This window comes from Scardinius erythrophthalmus, assembly GCF_964197995.2.
Source record: "Scardinius erythrophthalmus genome assembly, chromosome: 3".
In the NCBI taxonomy this organism is placed as follows: domain Eukaryota; kingdom Metazoa; phylum Chordata; class Actinopteri; order Cypriniformes; family Leuciscidae; genus Scardinius; species Scardinius erythrophthalmus.
In genome coordinates, this window is record NC_138223.1 from 47,805,193 (window position 1) to 47,820,172 (window position 14,980).

Below are 14,980 nucleotides of genomic sequence, written 5' to 3' on the forward strand. Positions count from 1 at the left end.
TCGCTGCGTCCGAAATCACGTACTGTCTGAGTTGGTACTACACTTAAATATTTGAACTTCATGACCGTTAAAAGAGTATGTTCTATATAGTATGAATGAAATTCGGACATACTACATTCACCATGCTGTTACTGGCGACAGTTCACTGTCATTCATAAATCCTCTCCCGTGGCCTCATGGGATAGTAAATCGAATCCCATTCGTCCATAGTGTCCATCGAATGCAAACTCCAGAATCTAAGTAGTAGTAGGTCATCCAGGGACTTTTTGCCTACTGTTTTTCCAATACTATGCATCCGCACATACTACTCTGTTGGCGTACTGTTTTTCGCATGCAATATAGTAGGGAAGTATTTGATTTCGGACGCAGTGTACGATTTGAATAAATAAAAAACCCTGAATGATAACTCTTAAGAAAATCTTGAATTCAGCATCACAACATTTTATAAATATAAATACATATAAATGATGAACAAAGACAAATACTCTTTTTTTTTTTTTTCATTATTAAGGTTATCAACGGCAGCTGAGTTACCGTAAATCAGATGGATCCTACGCTACCTGGACAAACAGGCCGAGCAGCACTTGGTAAATTAATTTCTGTGTTTTTGGTATTTTGGATTCCCCCGAGGGGAAGTGCTTAGGTAAGTTCGTAAGTGCGTGTCTAAAAGTGGACTGGAACGCAGCACAAAACAGCTCATATTACCCATAACCCACTGCGCTTTGGAGCAGGAACTACAAACACGAGTAAAAAGTGTTAAAAAACTACAAAACATGGCGGATATGCGCGAACGACAATGAGAGGTTTAGATAAAGGTTTGAGTGACTAATCAAAGTTTAACCTGAAAAAAAAAAAAATATTTAATGTTATCCATGTTATATTTCATCTGCAATAACAAGGTTGACTTTTAGAAAGATCCGTTTGGCCATTAACTTTTAAATCATTGTTATGCATGAATATGAGAAGAGTCTCCGCAAGAAAGACCCACGACTGCAGATCATCGTGCTTCTGCATTTCTCTCCAATACGGTAGGAAATGAAATGAAATGAAATGTGGAGGATTTATCTTTGACAAGATGATTGACAGGTCAGTTTACTGTGACAGGATGCATCAGAGAGCAACCATATGACATGATAGTATGTCCTAAAGCTTATCTACTATTCTTCTACACACTCAAAAGTATGTACTCTTTCTTCACAAAAAGTACATACTTTCAGGGCATAGTTTAAGTAGGTGAATTATTCCTCGTTTGCTTGATTGTGTTCACCTGATCATCTTGTGTCCTGCTTCTGCCTGTGTCCTCCCATTCTCCTGCAGGTTATTTCACCAAAGCTGTGTCCGAAATTGCCCCCTATACCCTTAAATAAATCACTATTTGAGGGGACCTTCATTTGCAGTGGTGTCCGAAACCATAGTGGACATTACCCAGATAGCAACATTGTTTCGGCCCAGATACGGCCCACATCTGGCACTTGTGGAATACGGATCTGGCCCACATGCAGCGTGGAATGACGGCCCTTGTGTGGCTCACTCCTTTTTCATTAGTGGATTTAGGGAGCGATTTTCGGATTCAGCCCTAGTGTCAAGTATCTGGTTCCCTGAGCGGATCTCACCACTGGTGTCTTCTGTTGAACACCAACCCACCCCCCACCTATTTTGCCGATACCATAATAATGTGTTTATAGAAAGACCAAAAAAAACAGATTACTGTGCAGATACTCATAAAATCTACTGTATATACTGAATGTTCTTTTTTTTTTTTATGACGATGATGTGCACAGATAAATCATTTATATTAAATACTGCTATGTTTTTTTTTTTTTTTAAATGGCCATTTTGATTTTCTGGTGACTTTAACAGTCACATTAAGCAGTATCACGATTACTGTTTTTCAGTCCTAAAATTAAATAAATAAATAACTTAGACTTTTCTTATGCCATTTAAGATATTTAAGACTTTTCATGAGCTTAATTATTATCCTTATTATTCTGCTTGGCTGTTAAAGGCTGACTGCATATGTGGCTAAAGTCTTCATCATGGCCAATAACTTAATTGCTATGGAGGACAATGTGATCTGCAGCGCCCTCAAGTGGCTGGTTCTCCACAAACAACTGGCAGACGGCTCCTTTAAAGAGGATTCACCTGTAATTCATGGAACGATGGTGGTAAGTTGAATGTTATCTTATGAATGTCATGACTGACTGTATTTGAGTTCACCTGGTTGGAGGCAATGATGGTGTACCAGTAGTTGTGCATGAAATGATTACAGTAAACTACAGTACAAAGAAAAAACATTATGTGCCAAGGTATAGGCCCAATTCTATCGTAGGATCTTCATGGAGCTGAAAGTGTTCATTGAAGCACAAAGTGTGCTATTATATTATAACTTTGCCAGACAGAGCATCTTCTAATGGGGCCATGCTGACCAGCCAAACCAAAACTCAGCTATTAGAATGATTTGTGATAAAGTCTGTTTATGTGTGCTTTATTCCAGGGTGATGTACAAGGTAAAGATGCTGATGCCTCTCTGACGGCCTTTGTTGTGATTGCCATGCAAGAGGGCAGACAGATCTGTGCTGGATCAGTTGGTGTAAGTACAGTCAGCAACATCTGCACGACCAAATTAATATTCATGCATTTGTTTTCAGAAACATCTATATGCAACAGAATGAAAGAGAATGCAGGGTCTTGAGATTTGATCTAAGTCTAACCTCTTACACACTCTTTTATAGAGTCTGGATGGAAGTATCAGGAGGGCTGTTGCTTTCTTAGAAGGTCGACTTCCACAACTGACCAATCCTTACGCTGTTGCGATGACGTCCTACGCCATGGCCAATGCTGACAAACTCAATAAAGAGATCTTGATGAGGCATTCCACCAAAGGAGAAGGTTTGTATTTGATTACTTATTTATTTATTTTTTTTTATTTTTTTTTTTACTTTTAGACACACATATAGCAAGACGATTTAAATTGATTTAATAATTTCACTCACCTATCATTTGAAGAAAAATAACCATCCTGCTGTCTATTTAAATGTCTATATTAAAAGAGCACGTTCAGTCATATTTAGTGAAGATGACTGATGCTCAGTTTGATGTACTGTCCTGTGATGTCCAGCTGGTGTCTTCCTTCGTTTTAAATTTGGAGCTGCAGCTTGAATGGCAGCTTGGTAAATTTAATGGCGATTACATGTTCAATATCTCTACCCTCCATAATGAATTCACTTGCTAGATTACCAACAGAAGCAGTTAAAACTAATTTCAAGTAAATTACATCTCTACGATGATTGGTTCATATATGAAGGGAGGTTCGCCTCCTTAAATACTCAAAGCAATAGTTTCTGGCTATGGATTCGCTTCCCCCTCCCTTTCTCACCCTCAAGACTCACTTTAGCACGGTTTTCTGAACGATTGTAATTACATTGGCAGATTAGTCACGTTCATGGGAAAGAGCAGTGATGGACTTCAGTAATATTTTATTTTATGTAATATTCAGTAATATTTTATTTTATATTATATGTAACAGCGGTGAAATTACAAACATGGAACACACATTCTGAGATGCACTGTTAAGCCTTGCTGTAAAAAAGGCACAAATTCTGATAGTTTCATACTATTTTCCATTAAAACAGTAATATACTGTAGAAAACAGTGCATTCTGGGTAATATTTGTCGTTTTCGAGAAAATAGCTATACTGTGAATTAACATTGCTCAAAATCGACACTCAGAGGCTGTTTTCCCAATCACACCCTATACCCTCATTCACTATTCCCTGCATTAGTTCACTAAGATAGTCCCCTTGACAAAGTGAAGAGTGAAGTGAGAAACTGATGAACACCTGATAAGCAGAATCACTGAAGGACAGAGAAACAAGAACAGAAAAAAGAGAAACACAAAAACTACAACTGACTTCCAGCCACTGAGTGTGAAAACAGTTTACAAACCAGTTTAACATTTTATAGATATTTAATATTTATTAATCATATGTCTGTGAATCTACAGCATGCTCCACCAATGTTTCTGTAATCAGTTATTCTGAAGGATATTGAAATCATATAGTTCATTAAAACATTTTGAACTCCTGCTTGTCTAAGACACACACAGTTCAAGCGGCCAGAAAAAAACTAATGTTAAAAAGTCAAGGGTCAGCATCCCAACTAAAGCAAACACTGATCCCCATAATAGTGACTACAAACCAAACATTTTCAATTAAACATCTTGCACAAAGGCAGTCTGTCTGTCACTGTTTTTAAATTGATTTAGGACCTATTTTTTTATTTTATTTTATTTTTTAATGATGATATTGTTGTTTGAATATGATGCGTGAAAGTGTGTCTATGTATTTACCTGTAAGTGCCTCTATGTCTATTTGAAACCGAGCTGCTGCCACTTGCCAGGACACTCTTGTAAAAGAGATTTTTAATCTCAAGGAGTTTTTTTTATCCTGATTAAATAAAGGTTTGAATGAATGAATGAATTCTGCTTGTTAACAGCAGGTGTTCATCACTAATGCTCAACAATCACTTACATATTCCAATAATTATCTCACTGCAACACTGCGTGTTGCCAGTACAACACTGTTGCCAGTAATTTACTGTTGATTTTACAGTTCTTTACTGTAATGTTACAGTATGTTATTGTAAAAATACCATGCTCTAAATTAAAACTCATGTTAACTTGTTTCCTTTCGCAGAAACTGACTGCCTTCAATTGACCAAATTTCATTTAAATAATATTTATAATGCACTAATAATGTGAGCAAAGTATTACTGTGAACTTATTTCATTTGAGACCACTATAAAAAATATTGTAAATAAAGAGATTTCCACTGCGTCATCAACTACTACACAGTCACCACCTGTTAAATAAAGCAACATGCAGCAAATCATCAATGTTTCTAGATCTTCTCCTGGACTTCTCCTTGAGTCCACTCTCTGATCATTACTGTATTTTCTTTGATTTATTGATTTCTCCTGCCATTGAAGTTAGATCTGTGTCTGTCAAGAAGAGATGCCTAAATGAGAACACTAGTGTACTATTTATGAAGGCTATATCCTTAACACCGAGCATATCTGCTGACTCGGTTGATTCTCTCCTTGATTCTTTTAACTCGAAGGTTAAAAATGTAATTGATGATATTGCTCCTGTGAAAGTCAGGAAGAATGGTAAACAAAAAGCACCTTGGAGAAACTCAACAGCAGTGCAAATTATGAAAAGACAATGCAGAAAATCAGAGCGCATGTGGCGAAAGACAAAACTTGTAATCCACTATAACATCTATAGAGACACCATTCGTGCTTTCAATATGGAACTAGGCAAAGCTAGACAGACTTTCTTCTCCAATATCATAAACAGAAACCTAAATAATACTCGAAATCTCTTTGCTACTGTCGACAGACTAACAAATCCCCCAAGCCAGATTCCCAGTGAAATGCTCTCCGACAGCAAGTGTAGTGAGTTTGCTACCTTTTTCTCTGAGAAAATCAATAATATTAGAAAGGTGATCAGCACATCCTTGAGTTGCGCTGGGGTCAGTCAGATCAGACTACAACCTGAGAAAGTAGTTACTATGTCTGATTTTGAAGAAATTGATGGCACAATTCTGAAAGAAACCGTTCAGCACCTTAAAACATCAACCTGCGCCCTTGACACACTGCCCACATCTTTTTTTAAAAGTGTGTTAGACTGTTTAGAAGCAGATCTCCTAGAAGTGGTAAATGCCTCACTTTTCTATGGAAGTTTTCCAAACTCCCTTAAAACTGCTGTTGTCAAACCCCTCCTGAAAAAGAGCAATCTGGATAAGACTATATTAAGCAACTATAGACCGATCTCAAATCTTCCTTTCACAGGCAAAATCATTGAAAAAGTTGTCTTCAACCAGCTGAACAAATTCTTAAACTCAAATGGATACTTTGATAATTTTCAATCTGGCTTCCGACCGCACCACAGCACAGAGACAGCGCTCATTAAGATAATAAACGATATTCGCTTAAATACGGATTCAGGCAAATTATCAGTGCTGGTTCTACTCGACCTCAGTGCTGCATTTGACACTGTCGATCACAAAATACTTCTTGACAGGCTGGAAAACTGGGTGGGGTTTTCTGGGACAGTTCTAAAATGGTTCAGGTCATACTTAGATGGGAGAGGTTATTATGTGAGTATAGGTGACCATAAGTCTGAGTGGACGCCCATGACATGCGGAGTCCCTCAAGGCTCAATTCTTGCGCCACTCCTGTTCAACCTGTACATGCTCCCAATGAGCCAAATAATGAGAAAGAACCAAATCTCTTACCACAGCTATGCAGACGACACACAGATCTACTTAGCCCTATCGCCTAATGATTACAGCCCCATTGACTCTCTGCTTCAATGCATTGATGAAGTCAACAGCTGGATGTGCCAAAACTTTCTACAGTTAAACAAAGACAAAACTGAAATCATTGTGTTTGGAAACAAAGATGAAGTTCTCAAGGTGAACGCATACCTTCACTCTAAAGGTCAAACAACTAAAAATCAGGTCAAGAATCTTGGTGTGTCTTTAGAGTCAGACCTTAGTTTCAATAGTCATGTCAAAGCAATAACTAAATCAGCATACTATCATCTGAAAAATATTGCAAGAATTAGATGCTTTGTTTCCAGTCAAGACTTAGAAAAACTAGTGCATGCTTTCATCACCAGCAGGGTGGATTATTGTAATGGACTCCTCACTGGCCTTCCCAAAAAGACCATAAAACATTTGCAGCTCATACAGAACGCTGCCGCCAGGATTCTTAGCAGAACCAGAAAATATGATCATATCACACCAGTACTCAGGTCATTACACTGGCTGCCAGTTACTTATAGGATTGATTTTAAAGTATTATTACTAGTATATAAATCATTTAATGGCCTAGGACCTCAATACATTGCAGATATGCTCACGGAATACAAACCCAACAGATTACTCAGATCATTAGGATCACATCAGCTAGAAGTTCCAAGAGTTCACTCTAAGCAAGGAGAGTCCGCTTTTAGCTATTATGCCAGCCGCAGCTGGAACCAGCTTCCAGAGGAGATCAGATGTGCTCCTACATTAGTCACATTCAAATCCAGACTCAAAACACATCTGTTTAACTTTGCATTTAATGAATGAGCACTGTGTCACTGTTGGTCCGACTGTTTATACTGTGTCTTATTTTAGTCTTTATTCTAAACTGTTTTAATTATTTTTAGTTCTTTCTCGTTTCTTTATTTTAAACTGTTCTTTATTCTAAACTGTTTTAATTATTTTTAGTTCTTTCTTGTTTCTTTATTTTAAACTGTTTTGTATATTCTTATTTCTTCTGATTATTTTTAATAGTATGTAAAGCACTTTGAGTTACCATTGTGTATGAAATGTGCTATATAAATAAACTTGCCTTGCCTTGCCTTGCCTTGGACTGAAGCACAGGCTCTACTCTTCAGCACAATGGTGACTCAAAACAGGGTTGTCAGCGCTGTAAAAAAATGGTAATCTACTGGCAGCTGGTTGCCAGCAATGTCCTGTAATTTACAGCCCTTTACCATTAATTTACAGCTCTCCTTTTTTACAGTATATTACCGTAAAAATACCATGGAAAGTAACTCGTATCATTTGGGAAACCGATTGCTTCACACAGTTTGAGTTTAAAAACTAGTATTCACACTGATAGTACTGTGAACTTAATTAATTTGAGTCCACTGAAAATTCTCTTAGTATAAAACTGCAAACACCTAATGTGTAATAGTGAATTCATTCAAAACATGACTAAATCGTATATAAAACGTGCAGTGTTGGGGATCCTTCAGGAGCAGGTTTGGGAAACACTGTTTTTGGATATTTTGATACAAAATTCTTACATATTGTACCTTTTAAGGCAGTCAGTTTCTGCAAGTGAAATGAATTAACTCGGTGCATTAATTAAGTTTCACAGTAACATACTGTAGATTACAGTAAAGAACTGTACAATTAACAGTAAATGACTGGCAACAGTGTTGCCAGTATTTTACTGTAAAAAAGCCTGGTAAGGTCTCACAGTTTGTGAAATGAATAACTAGGAATTGTATTAACATTAAATGGTTCTTCCATTTTCCTCAAAATCTTGGATAGGCTGTGCCTACCAGTTTACAATAACAGTAAAGGAACACAGTCCTGTCATTATTCCTGCTTTGTGTTTGAATCAGCCGGTAGGTCCTGGACTGTCGCTGGACAGCATCATCACTCAATGGAGGCGACGGCCTATGCTGTGCTGGCACTTGTGAAGGACAAAGACTTTGATAAAGCAGGAGAGGCAGTGCGCTGGCTGCGTTCACAACAGTCCCAATTTGGTGGATCCGGCGCCACACAGGTATCACATCATTATTTTTTTAAATTCATGTTCCTCCTCCCGAAGCAGCCTGTCACTCACATCAGATCCACCAATAGCAAACCACAAAAGCATTTTTTTGTGTGTACACAACCACCCTATAATGATAAAAATCCACCCATTCCTTTTTTATTCCCATAAATAAGCACTGTCTCAGAACAAGCCATTTGCAGATTCTGTACAAAGTGACATCAGTTTGCACAGGCTGTTGACAGACAGTATTAGCATGGTTTCCGCCCTGAGCGATTTGTACACTGTCCGCCATTTTCTGCAGGCCAGAGCAGCTGTAGTGACAAGAATGTCTCATAAGAAAATTTGTGTTTTGTTTTTGGATGTAAGAGTGAACATAAGTCTTCATGTACTCCCGTCATCAGAGACGCTGAAGACGCAGTGGATTCATTTTTATTTTTGAAGGGAATGCGCCCCCTTATACCTAAATGCGTTTATGTCTGTGTGAATCATTTTACACCAGACTGCTTTGTAAAAAAGGGACAATACAAAACACAGGTTTTGATAAAAAGCTGTTACTCGAGGATGGATCAGTACCAACTGTTCATGATTCAACTTATAGTCCCCGGATCGATACTGGTCTCAGCAGTAATGAAAGGGATAGCGCGCGCTTAAGGTCTGTATATATATTTTTTGCTGTTAGTTGTAATGAGTGGTTTTGTGTAATTCACTGTGTATGTTGATGATAATGCAAGGGAGAGAGAGTGTTTATGGATAAGACTTTAATGAGCACTTGTACTGTGATTTATTCAGCCCTGACAGTGACTTTCCAGAAATGAAAACAAACGCTTCATGTTCCCTTACGAGAACGTTCTCTCGTACTGCGTTGCAAACGCTGTGGGAAAACTCCTTTTCTCGAGAATATTGAAGCCTTTATTTTAAAACGCATTGCTGCAGCACATGCGAGAGCTAGAAGCTCGCGTGAGCGTGCTGATTGGCTTGTGCAAAGCAACTGCACGAACCAATGGCGGATCAGCAGAGGAGCGCGGACCAATCAGGGCGCTTGGCACTCTGCCAGAGTCAAGCGCGCGAAATCGCACGTGACAGAAGAGTATAAATATACAGAGAATCCGCCATTTGACAGATTTTATCTCCTTCAGCTTTCGACTCACCTCGTCGCTGATTCTCTCCAGAGTGAAGCCGCTCGTCGTCGAACAGCCTTCCAGCGGAACTGCTTCGCATCTCGGTGTCTGCCAGCTGAGCGTTTCCCTGTGGCATCCGACGAGTATCCTTTTTCTAACTCAAAAAGAGCATTCTAAGAGAGCAAATCGCTGTTTTCACAGCGCGCGGCGTTGTTTCAAATGCCGCTCACCGTGTGTGATTCATGCGGGGTCTCCCTGCACGCCTCTGACACACACTCTCGGTGTGTTGCCTGCCTCGGTCCTGAGCACGCCGAGGCAGCGCTCACTAAAGGCGGCTGCCTTCACTGCGACGGAATGCCTGTTGCCACGCTCCGTGCCAGATCTTCCGCCGCCTCGCTGAGTGTTCCCGCCCACCTTCCATCTTCGGCGCCCCGTGAGCCCCGTAGGAAGAAGCGGCGCGACCAGAGGCCTCCTGAACGCGCTCATCTTGACGAATGCACGCCGGGTCTCTCCCCGCACGCTTCGCCCGCGCCTTCATCTCCAGTCCTGTTCTCCCAGAGCGACCAACGCCCCTCTTCTGAAGTGGCAGGTCTCGTCTCTTTCGGATTATCAGCAGAAGAAATGGACGACGCTGTATCTATGGCGGCATCTGAAAGTGAGGAATGGTCGGGCTCCGCGGACCCCGCCCCTCTCTCTCAGCTGGATCCCACTGACACTCGAGCGAGCATTGACGCCGAACTCTTCCGTGTCATGTCTCGCGCTGTCGGAGAACTGGGACTCGACTGGCTTTCCCCAGCTGAGCCTACCAAAAGCCGCCTCGACGAATGGTACCTGCCGGGGCGCCAACAGGCCCCTCGTCAGCGTGCCGCCCCCTTTATGCCCGAGGTCCATGATGAGCTCACTAAGAGCTGGCGCGCGCCCTTTTCAGCGCGAACGCGCTCTTCAGCTTCTTCAACGCTCTCCACTGTCGACGGCGCTGAAGAGAAGGGGTATGTTTCTCTCCCTCCATTAGAGGAAGCGGTCGCTGCACACTTATGCCCTCCCACTGCTGGGAGTTGGAGGGCTAAAACCGTGCACCCCTCTAAGCCGTGCAGGACTACTTCGGCTCTCGCCAGCCGCGCTTATGCTGCCGCCGGTCAAGCCGCCTCTGCACTCCACGCTATGGCGACCCTGCAGGTGTTTCAAGCTAAGCTCCTCCGCACTATGGACGAGTCTGGCCCGGACCCAGACACCTTCAAAGACCTCAGGAGTGCTACAGATTTGGCGCTGAGGGCCACTGCTCAAGCACTGGGCCACAACATGTCTAGCCTGGTTGTCTTAGAGCGCCACCTGTGGCTTAACTTAACGGAGATCAGGGACGCTGACAAAACCGCCTTCCTCGACTCCCCAGTCTCTCCATCCGGTCTCTTCGGCCCTTCTGTCAATGGCTTCGCTGATCGCTTCACGGAGGCTCAGAAAGCTTCAAGTGCTATGAGGCACTTCCTGCCCAAGCGCTCTAGCTCGGTCCAACGGCGCCCCAAGAGCACGCCGCGACCGGAAAAGCCCGCGTCTCAGGTTCCCCAGCCCCTCCCTGCGGCTGAAACCACTCGACGCCTGAAGCCTGCAAAACGATTCCCGTTTCCCAAGCGCCAGGGCCCTCGACCGAAGCTCACGCTCGACCATGAGCCCAAGAAGCCGTCCTAACCAGCAGAAAAAGGGGTCTATGTCCCGCCGCGGCCGGACCAGCCCCGAAGATCGCTCGAGTGCTACTCACAGCTCCCTCTTCAGTTCAGGCGGCTGGAGCAGTTGTGTATGCAGAAAATGGGCCCATCACATCCCTGCACCCAAACGCTGTTTTAACAGCGACCCACACAGAGCACAAAACGAGCAAAATTTCTCCCCTGACCTCATATCAGTTCGAGCCCCCGTCTCTGGGCGTTCCAGATATGATGAGGCCTCTGGCTCTTCGGGCTCTAGCCTGGCAGGCTATCCCAGGAGTTTCAGAATGGGTGATAAACATCATAAAGCACGGCTACTCGCTTCAGTTTGCACGCAGACCCCCGCGCTTTCGCGCTGTGGTTCAAACCTCGGTCAGCAGCACACTGTGTCATGTCCTCCGCACCGAAGTGTTAAGTCTGCTAGCAAAAGGGGCTATCGAGAAGGTTCCCCCTTCTCTAAGCGAGTCAGGCTTTTACAGCCGTTACTTTCTCGTTCCGAAGAAAGACGGCGGCCTGAGGCCCATTTTAGATCTCAGACATCTGAACAAGGCTCTCATGTCACGGCCGTTCAGGATGCTCACGACCAGACATATACTGGCGCAAATTCGCCCAGGCGACTGGTTTTTCTCAGTAGATCTGAAAGACGCTTACTTTCACATTCAAGTGAATCCCCACCACAGGCCATTCTTGAGATTCGCCTTCGAGGGGCAGACATACCAGTACACGGTTCTACCGTTTGGACTGGCACTGGCACCTCGTACATTCACGAAGTGCATGGATGCAGCTCTCTCCCCCCTGAGACAGCGGGGAATGCGCATTCTAAACTACCTCGACGACTGGCTCATTCTGACTCAGTCAGAGGCGGAGTCACATACTCACAAAGCCTGGCTCCTCAGCCATCTAGAATGTCTAGGGCTCAAGGTGAATTTTTCGAAGAGTATTCTGTCACCCAGCCAACGTATCATGTTCCTGGGGACAGTATTCGACTCCGTTCTTATGAGAGCATGGCCCTCCCCGGCCCGTGCTCTATCGATTCAGCGGCTCGCCGCATCGTTCACAGAGGGCTCTCATGCACCCCTCAGAACGTTTCAGAGGATCCTTGGCCTTATGGCCTCAGCATCATCAGTACTCCAACTAGGCCTACTGCGCATGCGTCCTCTTCAGCTATGGCTAGCACCTCAGGTGCCACCCCACGCCTGGCACTCAGGCCGATTGATTATCAAGGTGGATCAGCGCTGGGTTCAAGCCCTGGCCCCTTGGACGAACGCCAGCTGGTTTCAGCAGGGCGTGAGTATGGGGGTGGTCTCCAAGAGGAGGGTGATTTCAACAGACGCTTCCAACTCAGGTTGGGGAGCCCTGTACGAGGGCAGGCCTGCCTCCGGCCTCTGGTCGAGCTCGGAGAGACGCCTACACATCAACTGCCTCGAAATGAGGGCAGTTTTTCTGGCCCTGAAAACCTTCCTCCCATACCTGGCTGGACACCACGTATTGGTCCGGACGGACAACATGTCAGTGGTATCTTACATAAATCGCCAGGGCGGCCTCAGGTCCCGCATCCTGCTTGCCATAGCCACCCAGCTACTGTTATGGGCTCACACCAATCTGCGCTCGCTCAGGGCAGCTCACGTGCCGGGCACGTTGAACACAGGAGCAGACATGCTCTCTCGGGGCAGGGTTCCCCCAGAGGAATGGTCTCTCCACCCTCAGACGGTTCTCCTACTTTGGGAGGTCTTCGGGAAGGCAGAAGTAGATCTCTTCGCCTCAGAAGACAATCGTCACTGCCCAATCTTCTTTTCAAAGAACAAGGATGCGTTGGCCCATGACTGGCCCAGCCTCCCCTCTATGCGTTTCCTCCGGTCTCGATGCTCCCTCAGGTCATCGAACGGATCAGAGACACGAAATGCGCAGTGCTCCTGATAGCTCCTCTCTGGCGAACCCAATCTTGGTTCCCGGAGCTGATACGGCTGTCTGTGACAGACCCTTGGCCAATCCCAGTGAGGCGCGACCTCCTGGCTCAGGCCAACAGGACTATCTGGCATCCCCGTCCCGATTTGTGGGCCCTACACGCTTGGCCACTCAACGGGTACCCCAGGACCTCCCAGAGGGCGTCCTGAACACGATCAAGGAGGCTAGAGCTCCGTCTACCAGACGCCTCTACCTCCATAAATGGTCAGTGTTTTCCAGCTGGTGTTTAGCTCGAAACCTCGACCCACACACTTGTGAAGTACCAAGAGTGCTATCCTTTCTCCAAGAGATGCTGGATGCGGGTCGTTCCCCCTCCACTCTCAAGGTATATGTAGCAGCCATTGCTGCACAGCATGTATTGGAAGCCGGAGCCTCCTTAGGAAAATGCGACCTTATAGTTCGCTTCCTTAAGGGCGCCAGAAGGCTTAACCCGCCTCGGCCGCCATCTGTCCCAGCATGGGACCTTTCTTTGGTTCTACGGGCTCTTAAGGGACCTCCCTTTGAACCACTTCAGTCAGCCGACCTAAAACCTCTCTCCCTGAAAACCGCTCTGCTGTTGGCACTGGCGTCAGTCAAGAGAGTAAGTGACTTACAGGCGCTCTCTACTAGCGCTTCCTGTCTGGAATTCGGCCCCAATGACTCTAAGGTCATCCTTAGGCCAAGACATGGATATATTCCTAAGGTGCTCTCAACTCCGTTCAGAGCCCAGGTTATTTCTCTGTCAGCTCTTCCCACTTCAGAAGAGTTCAGTGATGCTCTCACACTCTGCCCTGTCAGAGCTTTGAGAATTTATTTAGAGCGTTCAGCCTCTTTCAGACAGTCTGAACAGCTTTTTGTTTGTTTCGGGGGCCGAACCAAAGGTCTTCCCGTCACGAAGCTCACGCTGTCCAGATGGATAGTGGATGCCATTGCTCTGGCCTACACCTCACTGGGCCTTACGTGTCCCATAGGTGTTAGAGCTCACTCCACGAGAGGCGTCGCCTCCTCGTGGGCCTGGTCGAGCGGTGTTCCTATCGAGGACATTTGTGCGGCGGCCGGATGGTCCGTCCCGTCCACATTTGTGAGATTTTACAACCTAGAGGTTCCTGCTCTGCAGGCACGAGTTCTCTCTATCTAAGCTCTGGCTCTGCGGACCCAGGCTAGTTTTGACATTCCTTCTGGCACATTCGTGCGATGACCGGCTAGTCCGTTTCGTCCACATCTGTGAAACATTACAACCCAGAAGTCCCTGCTCCGCAGGTACGAATTCTCTCTATCTAGGCCCTGGCTCTATGGATCCAGACTAGTCACGGAAATGCCTATGTAGGATATTTATGCGGCGGCCGGCTGGTCCGTTCCGTCCGCATCTTTAAACCTCTATGGTACCTGCCTTGCAGGCATGAGTTGTCTCTATCTATCGCTGGCTCTGTGGACCCAGACTAGTTTTTGACTCAGACACTGGTTGTCATCTTGAGTTGTGGGACTCTTAAGACTGGCCCTTGGCCCAGCTTTTATCTGTTTGGATATCTAAGGGCCCGAAGATTCGGTCTCTTTATCCTAGGCTATTCTGTACTTCCTGGAGCTCTCGGTGAGTCAGATTGGCCAAAGACGACAAGCACGGCGTTTTAAATAGTGTTCCCACAGCGTTTGCAACGCAGTACGAGAGAACGTTCTCGTAAGGGAACGTACTTGGTTACTTACGTAACCTCGGTTCCCTTAGAGATAAGGGAACGAGTACTGCGTTGCCTTGCCGTGCTATTGTCTCTTATGGCAGGTGTCTTTTCGCTTCAGTCGATTTAAACCTGTCAAATGGCGGATTCTCTGTATATTTATACTCTTCTGTCACGTGCGGTTTCGCGCGCTTGACTCTGGCAGAGTGCC

The 14,980-nt window shown here is 44.7% G+C and overlaps 1 protein-coding gene across 1 annotated transcript in view; it reads left to right on the forward strand.

Annotated features, from left to right (window-relative positions):
* The window catches only part of LOC308687930 (complement C3-like), a gene marked incomplete at its 5' end in the record, with an annotated part of 43,158 nt that overhangs the window by 17,081 nt on the left and 11,097 nt on the right, over positions 1-14,980 (forward strand). Inside the window, 5 exons of the mRNA XM_081360749.1 lie at positions 512-587; positions 2,006-2,165; positions 2,495-2,590; positions 2,733-2,889; positions 8,186-8,349. Of these exons, the coding sequence (XP_081216875.1) occupies positions 512-587; positions 2,006-2,165; positions 2,495-2,590; positions 2,733-2,889; positions 8,186-8,349 (653 nt within the window). The remainder of the gene's footprint in view (positions 1-511; positions 588-2,005; positions 2,166-2,494; positions 2,591-2,732; positions 2,890-8,185; positions 8,350-14,980) is intronic.